The sequence below is a fragment of the Ornithodoros turicata genome, chromosome 10 (genome assembly GCF_037126465.1).
Source record: "Ornithodoros turicata isolate Travis chromosome 10, ASM3712646v1, whole genome shotgun sequence".
Classification (NCBI taxonomy): domain Eukaryota; kingdom Metazoa; phylum Arthropoda; class Arachnida; order Ixodida; family Argasidae; genus Ornithodoros; species Ornithodoros turicata.
In genome coordinates, this window is record NC_088210.1 from 9583940 (window position 1) to 9607905 (window position 23966).

A 23966-nucleotide genomic window follows, 5' to 3' on the forward strand; every position below is an offset into this window, starting at 1 on the left:
CACCTGGGGACTCTACATTACTGGGCCTGTGTCGGGCTTAGGCCGGGCCTGAGTCAGGAAACCTAGAAATTCTTGGAGCTCGGGCGGGTTCAGGTGTGGAGCCGTTGGAATGGGCCCAAGCTGGTAAGTCAAAGCAAAGTGTGCAGTGCTGTAGCAAGAGGTGCAGAGTGAGGTAGGGTGGGAATTATGAAGCTTTAGCCCCCCTCCCGAAAGATGTAATCAGCAGAGTTCGACGTAACTCGTTACTGTAACTAGTTTTTTGGTAACTTGTAACTTAACTCGGTACTTTTGCGCCGTGGTAACTTTCAGAGGAACTCGTTCCTTTTTCAGGTAACTTTACCGAAGTAACTTAAGTTAAGTTCCAAGTTACTTTTAACTCGCTTTTCACTCACGTCCACTTATTTTCTTGCTTTCTCTCCAGTTCTTTCATGGTATTTTATGCCACAGAACGTGATATTCAATCAGTGACAGTATTATATTCAGGAAGTAAGAACTGCTGCCATTGAAATGAAGCTAAAGCATTATGCGCCCAGAGGGGGTAAGAAGCAAAGCGTTCGGATAGACAGACAGAAACTCGCAAAAAAATCGAAAATCGAATCGAAAATTAAAATCGAAACAAATCGGAAGGACGGCTAGGTTCCACGAACGGGCATTTGTTCGCTGTTTCCCATTGAACGAAAAGTAGGACCGAGGGTCGCGTCCCTTTCAGGGACCATGTCGTAATCCCCTCAAGACCGTGGCTTTCGGGCGTGACCTTGTTCACCTGTAGCTTTGAGCGTAGTTCAATTCTACCAAATTTTGGCGCTGTTGAACACTATGACGTCATTTGCCTGCACTCCTCCGCAGGCAACTCAAGGTCTAACTCAACTGCTCACGCGCGCTGCACCTGCGTAATGCTATTTTGTGTCCGAAGTAACTTGGAAGTAACTTGTTCTCTTTTTTAAGTAACTCAGTAACTGCGAGTTAGATTTCATGCTGAGGAACTTCGTTATTAACTTAGTTACATTTTGCACACGGTAACTTAACTTGTAACGAGTTCTTTTTGACGGGTAACTTCTCAATCTATGGTAATGAGTAAAGTGTAATACCCTTATCACGCAGCAAAGTGAATGTCACCCCAACTAATGACGGCCACATTTAATGTAACTTGCTAGAGCAGGATAGAGCCACACGGCAAAGAAAAATGTCGTGCACTAATGGCGACGATGATCACCGGTGGAATGGTTTGACCGTGTTAATGGTGTCAGAAATCAGCTTGCCACTCAACCAGTTGATGGGAACAAGAATATTTGCTGAAAATTGTGGAATGACTCTGGTTTTTAATTTGAGAAATAAAGAAACGAGGAAACACTTATTCGGCAATAAACTTCGTTCCTTTTCGTTTTTGCTGCCTGTCTGCCGGGGGAAAAAGCGCATCGTCTCCACAAACTCGTTCGAGCGAATGCCAGTTTCATGAAATGCCATTTGGTGACACTGAACGAATGTTATTCGCTGGGAATGACGTTCAATTTTCCGTGTGACAGGATAATAAGTGTGGTGCTCATGGGATGTCGATGAAGTGATGCTGTGCACATTGACACTGGTCAGTCAGTTTTTTGTTGTTCTTTTGCATCACAAGACTCCCTTCTGAGAAGATTCCAGGATACGCCACGCCAACGTGGGATACGTTTTTAAGTGTTGCACTTGTCTGAATGTAACTAAAGGAAGCCTACATTCGAAGAATTTAGTGCAAGTGTCATTGAGACGGTTTCAGAGAGGAGAAGACAACATTGGACATCATAGTTACAATATATGTTCGTGGGATATCTAGTATCCCGTTACATGTTTCTTTTTTTTGCACTGATCAGTGCACCAGTCAACAACTTATAGTGCATCACTTAATTTAGCCCCAGAGTGGGGATGGGAATCTCCTTTTCTTGGGTGGAATGAGAATGAGCCTCGTATCTTCATTCCGAGGAATTAAAAGGAATGGAATTAGAATATAATGGATCAACCCATTCCGCAACACTGCTTTACACCAGTGACAGCGTCTACCTTTTGCCTCTGAGGGAGCAAGTAGGAAATTTGCGCCCCTTTTCCTATATTCTTTATAATCTCTCTCTTTTCTCTTTTTCTTTCTGTCCTAAAGTGGCTTCTTGCTTCTGGAAGGGTGCCTCTTGGATGCTCCGGTGAGGTCAAGGGGGGTTAGCGGCACGTACCCCAATGGGAAAATGTTTGGTGTGTCCTGCGAGGGTGCGTCTCCAAAGAATGACAAGAAATAAACCTGGAACTGGAAAAAAGAAAAGGAGGAGCGCATTACAAAATCTCAGTTTCTATGTCAGTATATCCCCTTGTCAGAAAACGCTTGCGCGTATACCTTCTTCCTTATGCTGAAAGCACGTAAATTTGGCCGGGTTCCACAAACACCGGTTACCATTTAAACCGAACAGTCACGTAGAGGTATAGTAGTCCTAGGGTATAATTACATATAGCCAGTGATCGAACAGTTCATCACATCACCAATGCTTGCAAAAGTGAATTGAGCGTGCAAACATCAAAGTTTAAGCAGCGCCCTTAATCTCAGTTAAAAGTTAACCAGCGCTTGTGAAAAAGGGAATGGTCTCCCATCGACGATGACCTTACTAGATGCTGTTAATTCTTGGTAAATCAGTTGGTAAGCAAAGTTATAGAGTTGAAATAGTTCCATTCAACTCATAAAAACATGGGAGTTTTTCACAAAAAACACTGCTGTCAAGCTGTCATTAATGATCGACCACAGCAAATGTTAATTGAGCAAGGTTGGGATGGAATGGCTCCCAGAATGTCTCAGCATGCCCGCATGCTGAGACAGCTGGCTGCTTCAATTTCCCTTCGCTGTGAGGATTAGCGATTTTCCTAACTGGAATAAAACCAAAGTTTATGCTCTACGTTGAGCATATTTGCTGAAAAATAAAATGACATATAAAGTCATGAAAGAACTGATGTTCTGAGGCTGGAACAACATAGAAGGGACAACCTTCCCACAAAATTTGGGAACAAAAATTCAAGGGTATTTCAACGTCCTCTTGAGGCTCAGCTGTCATTCTGCCCAGCATTTAAACTAGGGAAAAGTTAGGGGATGTCTCCAAACATTTGGGGGTGTAGGGCAGTCTGGATAAATCACTGCAGTGGAATACACATGCCATTATACTGACAGCCTGTTTATTAGGAAATCAGGAAGAAAGTTTATTAGGAAAATTGAAGTTATACATCAAATTACTGGACCAGGTACATGGTACGTCAGTCTCATTTCGGTAGCCTTTGATCCATTTCGGCACCGTGACGTTCAGTGTGCTCTAGTCTTTGCTCATATCTTTTTATAAAGTTTGATCGAAAAGACTTAGGCCAATGTTTCTAATTTTGTTTTCCCTGATTGGAGCAGCCCTTTGTAGGAGAACCTCTTACAGTCAGACCGTTCGATCTGGACGTGCGGACGTGCCGTCCTGCAGTTCTGCTTGACATTCCGCGAGCCGATTCAGTGCATTTTCCATCTTGTTAATATCACGATAGTAATAAACAAAACGTTTGCAGTGCTCTTGCGCATGTATGTATGATGCTGTCTCTGACTCGTAGCAGGATTTCTTCATCAACCGTATGCCAAAACAATGCCAAAGCCGGGAAACGCAACCGCGAGCACACGTGCGCAAACCGCAACTCTCGCTGTCACGCTAACAAAAAGAAGAAGAAGAAAAAAGAAGAAAAAACGACAGCCCACGTGTTCTCTCCTACGCCACCGCCACGCTCTCTACCGTCTACTGCCCCTCGCCTACTCACTATACTCACCCTCTTTGCACCTGGAATCGGTGCCGGAAACGGTCTCCCGTGCCGGAAACGGTTGAAAACTTCGCGAATCCCGTGCGAACACTTGGGCGAACTGGCGCCGATTGGTCAATCCGCGGTCTTCATGATTCGCGTTCACGGTCCACGGACGTTGCCCACATACGTGAGGCCGACAACGGCAAGCCCTTTCACCATCACCACCACCACCACCGTTCACGGTCCACTGACCAGAGGGGCGCCACCGTAGCAAAATTATTATGAATATGAACGAAAATTACCCAATGCCGCCGGCGACAAAAATGACGTCGTGCGCTTAGATATCGCCGGTTTTTCCTCGTCTGGGGACAGTCTATTTCGGCAGGAAAGTTACTAACAGTGCGGTGGCTTCTCTGATATCATGGTGTTCCTCCTACCGCTTGACTTCACTCTGACTGCCGGGGCTACTGCAACTGCACTTTTTACGTTACTAGCATGGTTTAAGTTCGCCGACGCTGACCTCACCGTGCTATTCAATTCGTTGTTTGGTAAATCAATTGGTAAGCAGCATTATATGGATTGGAAATGGTTTCGTTCACCTCATAAGAACATCTCTGGGAGTTTGCGAGTGACGCCGTGAGCTGTCGTTTAGAGCAAGAGCAGAAGTTTAGGACAGAAGGACTGCACCCTTGCAGAATGACCCTTGTACCATGTTGTTTACAAGTTGCTGTTGCCGTCTACACAGAGGCCACAGCAACTGGGCATCGGAAGATTACTGTAAAAGCCCTTTGGTGGCAAGTAATTTGCACTGGAGTAGTTCTGCAAAGGTACAGATTTTTACCACGCGCTGCAGTGAATGCAGTGGTAGGTGGTTCTGCTTCCATGTTCCTTTTTCTTGTAACATTGTTGCATACAGTTACATGTTGTAACATTGCACAGCAATGCTTTGCAGTGGTACATATACTTGGAGCATCTCACATAATCCGCAACTTTACTTTCATAATTTGCAAAGTAAAAGCTGAAAATAAAGTTGCACTGAATTATGAAACTTGTGAAATAAAAAACTTATGTTACCGAAATTTGGAGATGGTAACGCCAACAGAAACAAAAATTTATTCCACTCTCCTTCACTACCAGAAACGGAAACGAAAATTATCGTCCAGTATTGAATTCGGGTAATGGCTATAACTGTCGTGTGATGACATTTCAGTGACTTCCCATTTTATTTTTGTATTTTGATGACTCCATTCCCTGCAAAGCTGTAAACACTGCACGAGAGCATGGAAACAAATCGTAATATTGGATATCGAGGGCGCATCACTCACTTACCTACAAGTGATGTTACCTATACATGACCTGAAGTCATGAGACTTGCACAACGTAGAATCCACACACTCTACTCCACCATAGCACGAGGATGACAGCCTACGATTTTTGTTTATTTTTTCTTCGTTTCACCGTGGCTATATGGCAGTATATGGTTTGCTACTGAGAGCATCCGCATATTCTGGCTTTGGATGAAGGTTATGCCAACCTTGGTTGCTGCACTCGGAGTGACTGAAGGCAAAAAACTGACATGTCTCGACAAAAGACATGTTCCTACATTTTTTTAAAGAATCTTGCAAGATCTGTGCAACCCAACGAGGTAAAATTACTTGTGCAGGGTCACTGAAGCAGCACTTGAGCAAAACACGGTGCTGACAGAGCCGGACGGGCTGCTCTCCCGCAGCTCTGTAACAGCCGTCCCGTTACCGTAACGGTTACCATTACAGTAACGGAAGCAAAATTGAAAAGCTGGCATCAGAAACTGATAATGAAAACGAAAATATAGCAGTAACAGAAATGAAAACGACGTAAAATTGCTTGTGCAGGGTCACTGAAGCAGCACTTGAGCAAACAGACACTTGTGCTGACAGAGCCAGACGGGCTGCTCTCCCGCAGCTCTGTAACAGCCGTCCCGTTACCGTAACGGTCACCATTACAGTAACGGAAGCAAAATTGAAAAGCTGGCATCAGAAACTGATAATGAAAACGAAAATATAGCAGTAACAGAAATGAAAACGACGTAAAATTGCTTGTGCAGGGTCACTGAAGCAGCACTTGAGCAAACAGACACTTGTGCTGACAGAGCCGGACGTGTTGCTCTCCCGCAGCTCTGTAACAGCCGTCCCGTTACCGTAACGGTTACCATTACAGTAACGGAAGCAAAATTGAAAAGCTGGCATCAGAAACTGATAATGAAAACGAAAATATAGCAGTAACAGAAATGAAAACGACGTAAAATTGCTTGTGCAGGGTCACTGAAGCAGCACTTGAGCAAACAGACACTTGTGCTGACAGAGCCAGACGGGCTGCTCTCCCGCAGCTCTGTAACAGCCGTCCCGTTACCGTAACGGTCACCATTACAGTAACGGAAGCAAAATTGAAAAGCTGGCATCAGAAACTGATAATGAAAACGAAAATATAGCAGTAACAGAAATGAAAACGACGTAAAATTGCTTGTGCAGGGTCACTGAAGCAGCACTTGAGCAAACAGACACTTGTGCTGACAGAGCCGGACGTGTTGCTCTCCCGCAGCTCTGTAACAGCCGTCCCGTTACCGTAACGGTTACCATTACAGTAACGGAAGCAAAATTGAAAAGCTGGCATCAGAAACGGATAATGAAAACGAAAATATAGCAGTAACAGAAATGAAAACGGTAAAGAAAATACTTGCGTTACCTTTCCGTGCTGCAAAGTCCCAATAACTGTTACAGGGTCTTTGAAGCGCAAAGTGGTATGGATCACAGGTGCCTCAAGTGGGATAGGAGAGTATCTGGCATACGAACTAGCACGTGCTGGTGCCCGCCTTGCGCTTTCAGGCACCAACAGCAACAACCTAGCTGCAGTGAAAGATCGTTGTTGTGGTAAGCACTTTTCTTCTCTGTCTGTTACCTTTCTGCGCATGTGTAACATTAGTTACACTGTTCCACAAGCTTCTCTTGCTTAAACAGGTTACAAATACTATAGGTTATGGCTTCGATATGTAAAAGACATGGACACGTGTAAAACTTTAAAATAATCTGGGATTTGTCACGTGTGATGACGATATGTGCACATGTTCGGGGTTTCTGGCGCGCATTATTCCTAATCATAGACCACTCCAAAGGGATTCAAAATTGCTTGATATCTAAAAAAAATCCTCATGCATCTGCATGACATAAATTACAACTAGAGCCTGAAGTTTTAGGGTTTAACCCGATTCTTCCCCGAATTTGCACCCCGAATTTAAGGTTGCCACTTTAGGGTGAAACCCAATTGTTACCTGGCCAATTGCCCTCACCGGAACATCTGTAGGAACGAACACTAGTTTGTTTGGCAGTAAACACAATTACATCGCCGTTTGTACCAAACCAGTACAATTTGTCAGTAGTAGAGCCTGATTTCTCCCCGAATTTAGCATACTTCCACCTGAATTTTTCCACCCGAATTTGCATTTAGAGAACATGTATATTTCTCCGATTTTTACCCCCTGAATTTGGAGAAAAATATTTCCCGAAAACTTCAGGCTCTAATTACAACGTAGAAGACATGCCTGTCTGAGCATTTTGTCTATCATATTGTGCATAAAACCTGTAAAAGTTGTTAGAAGTTAGGTTAGGTAGGTTGTTCATGCTGAAACTTTTTTCAGGGGCCATTTTTCCTAAAAGGTGAGGAAACACTTTTGATACTGTATCACAGCATTCTGAAGCGGGCATCACGTAAACAAAGTGTCCTCTCCATCCCTTCCAGATATACGAGCAGATGCTGAAGTCATTACGGTACCATTTGATATATCAGACTTCACATCTCACGAAGCCCAGCTGCAAAAGGTCTTGACCCACTACGGGAAGGTACGACCACGTTGGTGTCACGGATTTTTCTGGCCCCCTTGTAGCAGGGATGTCAAAATGGCAGTCTGGTTGGGCTCTTTGTATGGCCTGGTGCTGTTTGTACACCAGGCAGAGTTTGGTGTGTTATCTGTGAGCACAGTTTCTTACTGCACTGAAAAAATGTGTCCGGGGTGTTACACTTTATTACGTAGCCTTTTCATAAAAAAATCCATTAGGGTAAAAAAATGCTACGAGAGCGACAGAGTTCCTGTTTTTGCAAGTGAGTTGGGACAGTGCTGGACAAAAGTTTTCGGAACACACACCAGTGGATTCGTTCTTCAGAGTGATACACTAGCAGAAAATGTTACCGTATGGACTTGCAAACGGGTAACTGGGTTACCTAGGCACATGTCTAAGTCCGTACGGTCTCCTTTGCTGCTAGCGTCTCACTATGAAGTAGGAATGTGCCGGTGCGTGCTCCGTAAACTTTTGTCCAGCACTGTGCAACTAGACGGTCCTTGGGTAGAGAATGCAACTACTAGATGACTGATCACCTAATCATTCGTAAACTCTTTAATTGGTGATGAAAGTCACTGAAAAGGTTAGCCAGCTGTAGGACTCGAACCCACATCTTCTGGATTACCGGCCCAGGGCTCTACCTATTGAACTAAGCTAACACGCCTTCTCAGCGACTTCCAGGGTGCGTCATCTGAAGGGACAAACCAGTCACTCTCTCTCACTCATCCTCCTTTCACTCTTACATTTTTGCACACTCATACACACATTCATACGACAGGGATCGACGCAAGCAGCAAATGTTGAACATAAGAGAACTGATGTTCTGAGGCTTGAACAACATAGAAGGGACAATCACATACAAGGCCTCAAATAGCCTAAGAAATTAACGAAATGCGAGACATCAGAAGCTGAGCAAGTCATTTTTTAAAGCCATCCTATTAAAAATCTTGGAAGAGAGTACATACTTTAAGACATCGATAGCATGAAAATCAGCTGGGATTGAAACCATGCATGCCACAAGCACAGGATGCGTGGCATCACCTTCCAAGCTGTTAAAGGGACGGTCACGTTCCCTCTCGCCCCTCTCATAAAGTGTACCATTCGATTGCCCTTTGTTAAAAATTGAATACCGCAAATTTACTGCGTGTTTATTTAAAAACCACATCAAATACTCGCAGAAAGGAAACAGGTGACCTAGCTTCCACTAACCCGATTTTGCGCCACATTATTGGAGACCCCCCAGTTAATGCATGGGCTACATTCTCCGCTCACGGATATATGTGTCTGAGTGTCGCCATTTCAAGAGCAAAGGGTTGAGTCAAAGATGACTCAACCCAGAGTCCTTCTGCAGGTTGCAATGCCATGACAACAGCAACTTACCCGCGGGCCGACGTCAGGCGTAATGTTGCACAAGTGTGAAGCGCAGGTTTTGTCGTCTGCTGTTGTGCTCGTGAAGACAGTTTTAGCTAATTTTTCGAATCGCCCCGGCTGCACGAGACTGTCCCTTTAAGCAGTTTGTTGGTCGACAGCTTCCAGTCGGCTTCGCTGCACCATAGCACTTGGCCATCTGACGTGGAATTGATTGTCCTAAACCAATAATATGAACCAGATATATAAGCTTCCAGAGAAAATGCGCATCACTTGCAGTGAAACTGAAATGGGTTTTTGTTTCAGATCGACGTCCTTGTGAACAATGCTGGGAGATCACAAAGGGCTGCATTTGGAGAAATCGATATCTCGACAGACAAAGAAATGTTTGATATCAATGTTTTTGGATCAATTTCTCTTACACGGCACGTCCTGAAACACTTCGAGGCTGCAGGTGTCCGCGGTCATGTCGTGGTGAACAGTAGTGCGGCTGGAAAGTTAGGTATGTTTCATTCCCATTGGTGGTGTTATAATCAGAGCCAAAAGTTTTATGGTTTAACCTGATCCTTTCTCGAATTTGCACCCCGTATTGAAGGTTGGCTCCTTAGGGTGAAACCAGATTTTTACCCAGCAAATTTCCCTCACTGAGACGTCTGTAGGAATGCACACTAACTTGTTTGGGAGCAAATGCAGTTACATAACTGTCTGTACCAAACCAGTACAGTTAGTTTGAGTAACTGAGCCTGATTTCTCCCCGAATTTAGCACGCTGAAAGTTTTTCCACCCGAATCTGTGCGAACTTAGAGCACATGTTTATTTACCCGAATTTTACCCCCCAATTTAGAATAAAAAATTTTCCGGAAACTTCGGGCTCTAGTTATAATGCCCTGTCTCTCGAAAAGCTTCTTTCACGTTAGCTGTACTGAATACATAAGCATTTCTGTCTTGCTCCACAAGTTGCTTACAGCATATGAACCACATTGCAATGCACTATAAAGGTGTCCAAAGATTCCCTGTGGGGAACATGTTGCTCCATATAATGTCGTGCTTTGGTACTTGACCCATTCCACACAAAATGACCTAATTGGGCCAAATATGATGGCGGCTTTTTAATAAGTCCCCTTCAAGTGGGACTCCGCAACAAAATCACCACAAAGGTTGTGCTATATCTGTAACATAGGTGGGGAGTAACGCGTTACAAAGTAGTGCGTTACTGTTAACGCGTTACATTCGAGTAGTGAAATATGGTAACGCATTACATTTGGGAGAAAAGTAATGAGTAACGTAACGTCATTACATTTTTAACAACTAACGCGTAACGGCGTTATGCGTTACTGCGTGGTCGGGAACTTGAAAGCTTGAGCGAGGACCGTGCCTGCAGAATCCGGGAAAATCCCCGATTTTTTCTATTCATCTTCAACAATGACAAGAAGGTCACATCGACACCCACGAAGAACGCAAAAGAAGGGTTGTTGACCTACCTTGTTGAGGTGTCACCTTTGTTTACCACCTCTGTTTTTCACTCCCTCTGGTATTTTTCGGACGAATGGGGCAAAAGCGGCAGAAAAATAGCCTCTACCCTCTGAACAAGCCAAGGAATTGGCTGTTTGGATTTGTACTGTATGAGATAAAAGGTCACCGTCTCTATCAACCTTGACAAGGAGCACACACTGGTCAGTAGGCGTCCTCTCAGCCCAACGGGCGAAGCTCACCGATGAAAATTTTGAACATCAACTACTTCTGCGTTGCAATAAATCGTACATGTAAGTTGTGTTCATGCGTGACCCTTGTTTGTGCCCAACATTGCTTGTATTGATTTGCGGAATGCACTTATGTGACTCAACCAAAAATGGTACATATTATTAGGACAACTGGTGAAGTAATGCAAAAGTAACGGCATTACTTATCAGAAGTAACGGCGTTAGTAACGCGTTACCTACTACCGCAACAGTAACGAATAACGTAACGCGTTACTTTTCGAAAAAGTAGTGAGTAACGGTAGTGCACTTCAAAATAAAAGTAACTTCCCCACCTATGATCTGTAACCTTTTTAATATCAGCAACATGTGTACGAAATATCTCATTCCAAAACGGTGCAGATTTTATTCAAAGAAATTTATTATAAAGCGAGTGCTTCACCTTTGTGATGCAAGAGAGCACTGAAAGCAACACACTGCTGACACCACCCGGCATCTTTTCATGTCACAGCTTCATTAGACCTGCTCGTGCTTTGGAAGGAATAAAACTTTTTTTCTAGGGATGGGCCAACCGAATCCTCGAATCCTAGGCGGAGATTCGAGATTCATGAATCCTCATCCCAGTGTCTAAAACGGCTAATCGAATCTTTCGAATCCACCTGCCACGTTCATTTGTTTTTTTTTAAAACTGGTGCCTCCAGAGTCTGGCGAAAGCCTCATTGGCCTCACCCGAATCCCACTGTCCAAAGCAGTGAACTGAATCTTTCGAATCTGCCAACCACGTTCGTTTGTTTCTTTTTAAAACTGGCGCTTCCAGAGTGCCAAAAAACCTCACTGGCCTCACCCGAATGAGGCTTTCGGCAGACTCTGGAGGCGCCAGTTTTAAAAAGAAACAAACAAACGTGGTTGGCGGATTCAAAAGATTCAGTTCACCGTTTTGGAAAGTGGGATTCGGGTGAGGCCAATGAGGCCGAAAGCCTCATTGGCCTCACCCGAATCCCACTGTTAATCTGCTGCTAATCTGAAACTGCTGTGTAGAGCGTTGGTGTGATGTAACACCCTATCGGTGTTGTCATAAGACAAATAGAGTTCCAGAGCGTCGAGTCCCACTTCAACGTTGACCGCACTTGGTCGCTCACAGCGAAATTGTCTACAGTTTCGTTTCTGCCATCTCGCGGGTGGCAGGAGTGTTGTTGACAATATTGGCATCCGATAACGTTGTTGTCCACTTCCACGATGTCATCGAACCTCTCAGAGTGCATGTTGTACATCGAACTCTTCTTGCACCGACAGATTCCGAACAAAACCCTGGTGACACAAAAAACGATGAGCGAAAATGAACAAGGAGACGTTTCCTCCTCGCCTGGGACTCGTCAGAACCCAGAACTGCCACAGCCGCCAAATGGATTGACTTTTGGTGCCTCGTACACTATTGCTTTTGCGTACGTAAGAGATGGTGTGATGGTTCTGCGCAAACTTGCGAAGCTGTCTGAAGAACCACCAATGTAATCGCTTACTTGCGCAAAGGCGGCAAACTTCTCTGTTGCTATCTGTGGTGCAATGCAGGCGCCTGGATAGCGGACCACGGCCTACTACGAGGGGTGTTCAAGTCAAACCGGGACTTTTCATTTTTCGGAAAAGTAAAATGAACTTCTAGGCGAGAAATTAGTTTTATTTTCCAACGTAATCTCCAGCTTCGCTAATGCACTTGTCCCAGCGTTTCACGAGGGCTCGGAAGCCAGCAGCGTAGAAATCCTTACCGGCGCATAGCAGCCATGATCGGACTGCATTGTTAACCTCATCGTCGCAGCTGAAGTGGCGGCCCCCAAGAAACGCCTTCAGAGGCCCGAAGAGATGGAAATCGCTGGGGGCGAGGTCTGGACTGTAAGGGGGATGTGGCAGCAACTCCCAGCCAAGTTCCTGTAAGGTGGGTGTCTGAGATGCGCGGTATGCGGGCGTGCATTCTCCTGTAGGAGGAGGACTCCTTTGGTGATGAGGCCCGGCCGCTTTTGCTTCAGCGCCTTCAGAACCTGGCAGTAATATGCACTATTGATCGCACTATATGTACTATTGATATCGAGACATGTTATCCGTCGGTCCTTGAGGATCAGGCGCTCCACAAGTTGGATGTTACCAGGAACTCTGACACTGGGCTCTGAGCCACCCCGGGTGGGGTCGTCCTGCACTGATGTACGGCCGTCTCTGAACCGTTTGCGCTACTCAAACGCTTTGCTGCGGCTAAGTGTATCGTGGCCATACTGAGCCTGAAGTCTTCTGTGAATTTCAGGTGACTTTACGCCTTAATTCACGAGAAACTTCATGACAATTCGCTGTTTGATGTGCGCGCTTACCTCGTTGTTGGCCATCTTGTCCAGCATGTGCTTTCTGTTTTGCACAAACTTTGGACCACCACGTGGTGAATGCGGAGGCCTGTCGCGTGTGAAAATGACAAAAAGGAAGTAGCGCAAGCCATTTGTACACTCAGGAGACAGAAAGTCCAGGTTTGACTTGAACGCCCCTCGTAGATTATAACGACCATGTCATGGCACCCCTTCCCTGCGCCACACTTGGAAGTTAACGGTGGCGCTACTCATTGTCCCAGTCATTGCTTCCTCAAACTTCTACAAAACTTTGTACTTCAGCTTACCTTAGTATTTCTGTACAAGTGGTGGATATTCCATGGAAGCTGTTTCATTTTAAAGTTAATTATCATCATCATTCTACGCGTTTCCATAGGAGCTGTTGCTGTCGTCTGCTACAGTAGTCGTACGTAAGCTTCTGCGCGTTCAGAATTCAAATTTACATCGTCCAACCGTGATGCAATCTCGCGTGCCGATGAGTAGCGCCCCCTAGCGGATTGTGCGGACGGGCTCCTCATAGGGGTTGCAGATTATGACACGGTCGTTATAATCTAGTTGGTCGTGTCACGGACACATCGGTAGAATTTGACGATGCAAACAGCATTCACATTTGAAATAAAACTTTATCCATAAAAACATGTGGGCATTTGACGGGACCTTCGAATTCGATCGAATTAAGCGGAAAAATGTATTATCGAAGTCGTCTTAACAGAAGTCTGCTGTATTTCGATGACCACTTAGGGGAATTACCTGCCACAGCATTTTTCACTGCTGGCCACCACCACTGAATTTGTGTCGTGTGTAATGTTTTTATTGTTTGCAATCTCTAGGTGTACCATTTTCTGCGACATACACAGGATCGAAGCATGCTCTTCACGTGAGTCACTACCTAAATATTGTATCAACTCGCGTAACCCGAGATGGTCCCTTCTTTGAAAACACAGGTGTGTTGGTAAAGTGGGAAATAGATCTGAACCTCGCACTTCGCGAATAAAAATATGTTTACAGTATAAGTGGAAAACCATACGTAAACACCCCAATTTTTATGCTTATGAGTGAGAGTATTGACTCTGTGTTACCTTCTTGGCTGTACGAACACGTCCAGTGTTAACCCCAAAACAACGTTCCAACATTCCATGAGCCGATCACCGATCCCCGTGACTTGCAGACGTCAGCCTGCTGGTCACAGAACGGCACCCTTTGATTGGACTCGGCGGCATGACGTTCTCTCATATTTGTAGAGAGGGAATTCTATCATACTCTCAACATCTGGTGTCTTTTCTTGCCATGCATTATCAAATTCCGCAGAAACTACTCCGCTAATTCGTGTAGGATACTGCAAACGTATTTTTATTCGCGATGTGCCAATTTTCGCGAATCGCATGTAGGAAGTTATTCGCGAGTATTTAATTTCGCGATTCCAGGTCCGTTTCCTTCCGCGGGGTCAATTCGCGAGTACAATTTTTTTGCGAAAATTAATATATCGCGAATAAAAATCCCTTTGCAGTATTTGGCGTAACTGTCAGTGATGAACGAGAAGTGAAACTGCGTTACAGTTCTGGAATCGACTGGGACAGTTGCGATAGTCCCTAGAAGTATAACAATGTTTAGGAGCTCAACTTACTGCATGAGTACATCTGACATTAATTGAAGCTCTCACCGCTGTTTTTACAAGGAGATTTGAAGAGCACTTTTACTGTAGAAGTGTTTTTTTCGCACGGAATTATCGCGCATTCCTCCAAAATATCAAATTTAGGTTCCCGCAAATAACGCTGGCCACACAATGGCGAAAATTGTGTGGTGCTCGACGCTGTACCGTGACTACCTTGACCCTTTCTACTCCATGCAGCGTAGGTAGTTTAAGCAAACCGCAGAAGATAATTTTATCCCATCAGGCAAGATGTAAAGAAATGAAAATTGATCACGCTTTTGTTACTCCTACCAACGCATTGCACTGTACGTCTATACCACTATGCCACGAAGCCGCAACATGCCTTTCCTCGCCGTCTCAAAACCAGCTTGTATGATAGTACGTCATCTCAACTGAACTGTTCAGTGCCCTGAGTGATAATGAATGAGAACTGATAAAATGAATTGGCTGACCTGTACACGGCTAGTACTATGGCCTTCTGCATGGTCCCTAAAGGCCATTGTACAGGGCTTTTCCACCCATGTCTGTCAGGAGAAGAAAGGGATTGACGTAGAACGCCGCCCGCCCCGTGAACGACGTATGTCTTAGTACGCGCCGAAATACGCCCGAGTAGTATAACCGTGGCACGATTGGGAAGAGCGAAGCACTCGCGGAAACCTGTGTCGCGAATTTAAGTTCTCGCGAATCAGTCCTCAAACCAGCTTTATTCGAAAACACGAAAATATTTTTCACGCTGAAAAAATCACTTCTGCAGTATGTGCCAACAAGGAGAAATGGCTGAGGCAGACCACGTACACAATTAGGAACGACAGGACACGTAAGCCTCAAAAGTATGAACTTCATTGTGTTGTGTCTTGCCGATTGCCTTTCAGGGTTACTTCGAATGCCTGAGAATTGAGGCTGCCATGACAGGAGGTATGGACGTGACCATGGTCGTTCCTGGCCCCGTCAGGTCCCGCATTCGGGAGAGAGCTTACACGTCCACACCTGGCCAGGTAATTCACGTAGTTCGCTTTGCGAATGGTTCATGTGGCGGATTTCGAACCACGGAGGAGTGTATGCAGGCAGGCTCTACACGCAACCACGGTCATGTCTCGCTTATCCGGAAAACTCGTTATCTGGACTATATCACCGGGAACGAACCTGCTACCATTGGATTTTGCCTCGGTTATCCGGGATTCATTATCCGTATCCGGACAGCAAGTATGGGGAACAGTCTTCCAGGACAAAGGTCACTCTGATTTGCTTACCCGGAGAAGTGTCGACGTCCTCTATCCCTGGCATGTGCTGTATTCGCAGTACTCCAGGAAAAGGGTCACATCTCACCGTGGCATTCTGTATATACTGTTTGACTCCCCTTTCTTCAGAGGTCACACCCTTTTGGTGTGTGCGGACACACGATAAGCGGAAGAGGTGTCCCGTTCCCACCGGGCGCAAGCAATCCACATGCGAACGTCGATGTCCAGGCAGTCCGAAAGCATCGTTTGTTTGTTTGTTTGCAAGGAAAGCATCGTCTTTTGGCCTGTGCCAAAAGATATTTGCAAAAAGACAAAAACATGTATGCCGGACCAACTTTCCGTGACATTACTCTTCTTTGAACAGCAGGGTGATGCAGCGTGTGCCGTGGCTGTTACCAAGATTCTGTGCCTACTAATTTCACACGCGTGCCTACTACGCGTGCCTATTAATTTCAAGCAGCTCACTTCGCATGAAATTCTGAAGTGACGATCTTTTACTTGTTTCCTTTTCTGGAGCTATTAAGGGGTCTCCCAAATTTTTCGGGTTTCCCCGGAAGTTTGCTTGGTTCGGTTATCCGAAAATTCGTTACCCGGACGAAAACGGACAACTCCCGAGGTGTCTGGATAATTGAGACATGACTGTATATCCCTTTGTATATGTCCATAGCAAGAACCGAATGTTGAGGTTGAGACAGACAAATGCCACGAGCATTCGCGTGCGGGCAGGGCCGTCGGGCAGGGCAAATCTGAAGCGCCCCCCCCTCTCCCTCACTGTCGTCAGGAGCCCTGTAAACAAAGAGAAGACTATGCCCATTTATACACTGCCGAGACCGTAAATTCAAATTCTCTTCATTCCTGCTTTATACTGTCCGACCAACCTTGCAGGTCTTGCGGGGGCGGCTGCCCCTCTCGCACCCCCGTCGTTACGGCTCTGCGTGCAGGTGTTGTGTACATGTACCGATTGTTCCACGATGGACCTTTTTTCATGTGGCTAATTTTCCTTCAGCGGAACCGCGCGCACATTGATCATGGAAAGCGAGGGCGTGTGACGTGTGTCTGTAAAGTATGTTTGTGTCAGTGGATGCTCTTCCTCAAATGACAGTAGCAGTTGGTGCTGTGGTGCATTCGACAGAAAATTCTTCAGAATTTGGCCAACTTTGGCATTTTTTATACAAATAACAGTCAGCAAACCCAAATTCTAATAAAAGAACCCTGAACTCTCCTTCCCAGCAATTTAGGTGTAGTAAAAGAAAATGGTTGAAAGTAAACCTTGTATCATGTTTCTATTTCTTATCATCATCTCATGCCCGCATGGTTGCTTGAAATTGCAAAAATGTTGTATAGTGCTCTCCTGGAACAAACCTTTTAGCAGCTGCTATCCTTTTCTTTATTCCAGATGTATGGCTTGGAAGACACTCCAGATTCCAAGCTGCTGTCAACAGAAAGATGTTCATACCTCATGGCAGTTGCGATTGCTAACAAACTGGATGAGGTTTGGATATCTCAAAATCCTGTCCTTGTATTGTTGTACCTGGCACAGTACATACCAAGTATTTTCAGAAGGTAGGTTGTGATTGACACTGAGGGAATGGGGTGGCAGTGGCAGTGGTGGTTGTGGGGGCCATCCAAGCAGCAGTTGAACCTCTATATAACGAATTTGTAAATGCTGACACTTTGTTTCGTTAAATACAGAATTTCGTTAAATTGAACAAGCCAAGCGAAACAAAGATGGCCACCAACACTACCGGCGCTGTGCATATCACAAAAAACTATTTGTCATAAAACAGGTATATGAAGCTTTGAAGGGCACAACATATCGAGCTTTATTCATCACATAACGTGAGGTAATACGCAATTTATGCACAGTATTGCTTGGACCATTTGTAACTTTCGTAACTCTGGATTGACTCTTCTGCTTTCTCCTAGTTCTCCTATGCGCTCGCGCATAGACGTTTCTTGGTTGGTTCTTGGTTGGCACCCATGATGTACACCGTGTATTTACACTAACAACATTCCCCCAGAAGCGGAAGAGGCGAAAAGTGTCATAGCTCTCTGCTGTCACCTGAGCGTGAGCGCCCGGCGTCGTGTCTTCACGTACGCTGCTAACCGTGGGGAATATCCTGCTACACAGCCACAAGATGTTCCGTATGAGATGACAGGAAAACATGCTGACAGTGTCGTCTGCTAAGTGTCGTCTGCTAAGTGTCGTCTGCTAAGTGTCGTCTGCTAAGTGGCGTCTGCTAAGTGGCGTCTGCTAAGTGGCGTCTGCTAAGTGGCGTCTGCTAAGTGGCGTCTGCTAAGTGGCGTCTGCTAAGTGGCGTCTGCTAAATGCGCAGTCCGCCACTCCTGATATTCCGCACCGCATGAATGCTCAACATAACACGGGACGGAACTTTGCCTTAGTGAGCAGTATTCTCGCTTTTTCTTCGACGAGAATATTCCATGAGGATGTCGCTCGTGTGAATGCACGGACAATTCCGGAAAGAATGAGAGTACACTGCCGTTGAATGCCGCAAAGAATGAGACATGGGTACATATCACGTAGACATTTGCGCCGATGGAGCTTTGACCAGCGTCGTCTTGGCCATTTCACCACTGTTGGCGGGGCGAGCAAAAGCAAGTAAAGCTGGCACAAAACCGTAACCTGCTGTCATCGGCACCGACGAAAGCAAGTTAGACTTAGCGACAGGCCAGCAATGCACGTTTTCGTGTCCGAAAACAGGTGCGAAGAGGCCGTCTCGCAGGTTTCGAAACGGCGTCAACGTACCAAAAAATTACCGGCGGTGGTGCACATGTCTACACGCTCATTTTACAGTGTGCCCACAGTACGTGAGAACCACAATAACCAACGAAACCCTGCATGAGGACAGCGGAGAGGGGAAGGTTTCTCCTCTTACTCCCGTTCTTTGTGGTGAACGGGAAAGACACGTGCAGAAGGCTTTAGTTGCCCAGAGACTTCGTTAAATAGTGCTGACCAAATGAATATACAGTCGCCGACCGATTTTTCGGACGCGGAATGGCCGCGGGTTCCATAGAGGTGACGTATAAGAACGTCCAAAATTTCGGATGCCGTGCAGCTCCGTCGCTCGATATTTCGGACTCTGTTTGCCCAACCCGCGAATTTCTCTCATGGGGTGACGGAAAACATTGGTATCATCTGAAATTCGTATCGGAAGAAATCAACCAACTAAAATATTGAGGCAAAAAAAATAGGCAGTGATGATTGTTGATTTTCCATTCCTCTGAGTAGAAGAGGTGTGTCGTAGCGCTTTCGCGTCTTCGTTTTTGGCCACCCGCAAGTCGCGCGACAGCGCTGTAAAGCGAGCTTCACCTAAAGCACTCATGCGTTAGGGGAAGCCGACTTGCGGACTTGATGACGGCGGTGCCTCTGTCAGTGTACTTACAGTGACGAAATGTCGCTTCGGGAAATAGAAGCTGATGTTATCAGGCAGAGCTGGAAGTGCGTTAAGAAAGCATCGACAAATTTTTCCAGCCTACTAGGGCTTAGTAAAGTTTATCTTGGTGTTAAATCGTGTGCTTAAATGTGTTTGGCGTTAAATCGAGCGCGAAAACACATTGCCATCTAGGGAATGCGTAGGAGCACTGGAAGTTCTGTGTTAAAAAAGAGGATTTCGTTAAGTCGGCGTTGGTTATCACGCAAAACCTAACAACAAACAAAAGCTAACAATATATCTACGCTATTTGGACAGATCCCAGCAGTAAACGAGCCGCAACAGGAGTTTCTGCCAGCAACGGAGCGTGAGAGAGGTCACTCGCTAATCACTACCAGTGGGAATGGCTGGAGCTCTGATGTTGAGTTTGAACGTTACGGGCACACGCATAGAAGGGCTTAAAGGGACTATGAAATTTCCCGAACCCCCATACTTTTTTTCGATGGAAACTGTTCTTCCCGCAGAGAAACTAATATGCCACAAATTTTTCCGGACGAAATCGCTCCACTCTGCGAGGAGCGCGCGCTGGAAATGTCTCTTCCGCGTTCCTCCTCTCCCGCGCATATTTCCCTGCCGATGGTGTAACTGTACGGACCGCTCTTCGGTTCCCCGTTACGTCACCGGTGTTGCACAATGGCAAGTAATGCCGTGAGCTCGCGCTGTGGCTGCCGCCACTGCCGAAATCTGCCGATCGCGCGAAAGCTGCTGTCATGGAGATCTCCACTCCCGATGAACGCATACGCGGGATCCTACGGCGCATGCTCCTGGCGGGATTCCTCGGCTCGGCAACACGTCACGATGAAGTGTTGCTGTGCCGGCCGTGGTCGCGTCAAGTTACCCGTTGTGTCTCCGCTCGGCAGCTCGTCACGGCGCGGCGCCAGCTGTCCTCCCTTCGCCGCTCCGTTTAAATTCGCTCCCGAGAAATCCGCTCGCGCGACGAAAGTAAAATTTCGGTTCTAGACTCAGAAAAATGTCTTCTTTCGAACGAAACAAAGAAAAAAATCGTTTCATAGTCCCTTTAATACCACTATGTACGACCTGCGCAAAAACAATTTTTTCCTCAGTACTACAGTGTCACAATCCTTCCAATGTGGCATACCATCAAAAATCCTTCAAGCACAATGAACACGTGAAATTATTGGCAATACTCCTCTAATACGGTACGTGATGGCAACCTACAAAAGTGTATAGATTACTCTGTGCACATGTATGTTTGTTACCTACACGATATATTGTTAAGTCAATTTAGTTACAGTGAACCTTAAAGCGTAGTAATTTTAGAGGAAGTGATCTCTGGAAAAATTTTTCATGTGTGCTGAGTAATTGTTGGGCACAGCATGCTAACATTGGATACACTTTTTATTTGTCACCACCAGTAGATAAGCTTGTGACTTAGCCTTCAGAGAGCCTCCCAATGGTTGAATTATTTGATGCATCATGAGGATGTCATTGTTTGCTTTTACAGAGCTTGCGCTGATCGAAAAAACTGCCAGAGCATTTCACAGCACACACACACACAAAATGGCAAAATGGAATATCCAGTGGTGCCACACAATCTTGTGTCTGTTCCTTACCCATATGTCTGGATGCGATAGTCCCTTCCAATTTTTGTCATGACCATGACGTACTAGATTACAACGACCATGTCATAATCTGCAACCCCTATGAGGAGCCCGTCAGCACGATCCGCTAGGGGCGATACTCATGGACACGCGAGATTTGCATCACGATAGGTCGATGGAAATTTGAATTCTGAACGCGCATAGGCGTATGTACGACTATCATAGCAGACGACAGCAATACGAGGGTGGTTCCATAAGTTTTCGGCCCGAGGTAGAAAATGCGCGCGAATTTGAAAATGCGATTAAGGACGCGTGGCGCCATCTGTTGGAGGGCCGGAGCACCACCCTCAACCCTCTCCATGCTTTTGTCGGTTGGAGAGCGGCATTTCAAACAGCCAGGGTGCACTCTTCAGTTAAAATGGAAAAAATCGAGTACCATGCTGTGATAAAATTCTTGACAAAAGAGGGACTTTCGCCTAAAGAAATTAAAGCGCGACTGGACAACGTGTACAGGGAAGCCTCTCCGTCGGTAAAGCGTCTCTACGGTAAAAGACTGGGCTAAGCAGTTTCGACTGGGACGAGAGTCCATTGAAGATGATCCACGCGATGGTCCTCCAGTGGAAGTGGTGACACAAGAAAATTTGTCTCTTGTTGAGGAGGAAATGCTGAGCGACAGGAGTCTGAAAGTGAAGGAAATCTCAGAAAGGCTGGGGCTTTCCAAAACAACCGTTTTACGCATCATTGGCGAGGGCCTTCACATGAAAAAGGTCAGTGCGAGATGGGTGCCACGACTTCTCTCGTCAGTTCAAAAGCAACAGCGCGTCGTCTGTGCCAAAGAGTTTTTGGAGCTTTGTCAAGAGAACGAAGAAGAAATAATGAAGTCAATTGTCACAGGGGATGAGACGATGGTGCTCTACCATGATCCCCTTTCGAAAAAGGAGTCGTTGGAATGGCGCAAACCAGGAGAAGCACCCCCAAGAAAAGCCAAGGTCACACAATCCACAAAGAAAATCATGGCAAGAGTATTTTGGGATTGTCACGGGATCCTCCTCATCGACTTCAAAGAGAGGAACACCACAGTGTATACGACTTATTATGCTTCACTCCTGCACCTACTGCGAGACGCCATCAAGGAAAAGAGGCGCGGCAGGTTGAGTCGAGGTGTCCGGTTGCTCCAGGACAATGCCCTTGTCCACACGGCTTCTGTTGCCAAGGCTGTACTGAAGGAGTGCGGCTTCGAAGAAATCCACCACCCACCCTACAGTCCTGACTTGGCACCGAGTGACTACTTCCTGTTCTCAAACTTGAAGAGGGATCTCATAGGACGGAGATTTCAAAAGGATAGTGAGGTGCTAGAGGCAGTTTTCCAGCATTTTGCGGACAAAACTTCGGACTATTTCTGCAAGGGTATAACAATGCTGGTTGAAAGGTGTCAAAAGTGCATCGAAGTTAAGGGTGACTATGTCGAAAAGTGATACACTTGTTTCGTCTCTGACTATTAAAAGTTGGTCGGGCCGGAAACTTATGGAACCACCCTCGTAGCTCCTATGAAAACGCGTAGAATGATGATGATAATCAACCTCAGAATGAAACATCTTCTGTGGAATATCCATTGTTTGTACAGAAATACTAGGGTAAGCTGAAGTATAAAGTATTGTAGAAGTCGAGGAAGCAATAATTGGGACGATTAGTGGCGCGACCGCTACCTTCCAAAAATGCGGCTCTGGGAAGGGGTGCCTATTGACATGGTCATTATAATCTAGCAGGTCGTGCTCATGACTAGGGCCACACCTATGTTGAATTGAGTATGTACTTGTGTATTGCACACGGATAATGCTAGGCTGCAGTTGTAGTGAGTTCTGAAAGCCAGTCCTTGTCATTCAGAGTCCCGTGTCCTTGGTGGTTAGAAAGGTTGACGCATTAATCTCTCACTCCTTCCCGCTGTCCTCTCTCCACCTGTCCGCATCTGTACGCTGCTCATAGCCACGTTTGCTTCGCGGCACTAACATGGGTAATAAAAAACCGAAACAAAGATGATAACATCTGACCGGTATCGTTGTGTGCCCCTTGTACATAACACATCGCCAGCCCAGGCTACATGCAGGCTGCCAGATTGATTTTGCGACGATTCTAAGAGGTCCATTCAGCTCTGTCTAATAAAACGTGTTTTTGTCTGTCTGTTTCAGGTACCTGATCAAGATAATTTTTACGAAACAACGGATAACAAAAATAAGAGAGGGACGTTAGTGACAGGAGGACACATGGACTGTGGTTACTGATATCATTACTCTTTTTCAATGTAGCATTTCTTTTTGAAGGTGGCTGTCTTTGCTGGGTGACTTGATGCTAGTGTTTCCTAGAGAAGGACAAGTAGGATTACGTGGTCACAACAGACACAATTTGAAACCATAATATTCAGTAATTCAGCTGGGTTGTTTCTGAACTTTCTTTATTGAATGGGATCTCTGTAGTATGCAGCACACTTGCATAGTGTAGAATAAATAATCTATTTTTGTAGTCTCTTTTTTTTTTTTTTTCTGGTGGCTTCACTAAGTGTCCAAGCAGCTGCTGTTGCTTGCATTGTGGGGAGCAGGTAGTAATGCATAAGCCTCTATGGTACTCATGTAGCTTCATCAGTAGAGTGCGGATAAATATGCACTAAAAGCTCCCCAAAATATGCATGCAACTGTGCAGTGAAAATCTTCGAAATAGGCAGTAAAAATCCTCAATATATGCAGTGTTTTTCATCGTTCTTTGTACGAAAGCAATGCACCAAATGCCTATTTTTAGAAGGTGGGTGTAAGGGATAACACGGTGCAGAACACAATGGAGGATATATAACTTGCGCCAGAGATATAAATCATGGAGCTGAAAGCTTTACATTTGTGATTGATAAGATAACATAAACTCAGGCTAACATGTGGACGAAACCCATGATGAAATAAGCCTCAGCATGGGCAACATGAACATACATAGTTTGTTTCTGTATTTATTT

The 23966-nt window shown here is 45.5% G+C and overlaps 1 protein-coding gene across 2 annotated transcripts; it reads left to right on the forward strand.

The window, feature by feature from the left end:
* The first annotated feature begins 3939 nt into the window (after positions 1 to 3939).
* LOC135370153 (dehydrogenase/reductase SDR family member 7-like) lies at positions 3940 to 23488 on the forward strand. 2 transcript variants are annotated; one of them, XR_010415231.1, is made up of 9 exons: positions 3940 to 4334; positions 6531 to 6680; positions 7546 to 7646; positions 9318 to 9513; positions 13899 to 13945; positions 15592 to 15714; positions 17354 to 17520; positions 17650 to 17796; positions 23158 to 23225. XR_010415231.1 is itself a non-coding variant. In XM_064603847.1 (8 exons), exons 1-8 carry the CDS (start codon positions 4196 to 4198, stop codon positions 23216 to 23218), a joined length of 984 nt encoding a protein of 327 aa, XP_064459917.1. In that variant the 5' UTR covers positions 3943 to 4195; the 3' UTR covers positions 23219 to 23488. The 2 variants fall into 2 exon arrangements, 1 of the variants encoding a protein (XP_064459917.1); XM_064603847.1 differs by lacking the exon at positions 17650 to 17796 and having other exon boundaries at positions 3943 to 4334; positions 23158 to 23488.
* The last annotated feature ends 478 nt before the right edge of the window (positions 23489 to 23966 follow it).

What these genes read in the sequence shown, in the direction of transcription:
- LOC135370153 (XM_064603847.1), top strand. Translation starts at nt 4,196, where the DNA reads ATGGTGTTCCTCCTACCGCTTGACTTCACTCTGACTGCCGGGGCTACT. An exon ending in AGTGAAAGATCGTTGTTGTG is followed by an intron (nt 6,681 to 7,545) that starts GTAAGCACTTTT and finishes CATCCCTTCCAG; the next exon opens with ATATACGAGCAGATGCTGAA. An exon ending in TAGTGCGGCTGGAAAGTTAG is followed by an intron (nt 9,514 to 13,898) that starts GTATGTTTCATT and finishes TGCAATCTCTAG; the next exon opens with GTGTACCATTTTCTGCGACA.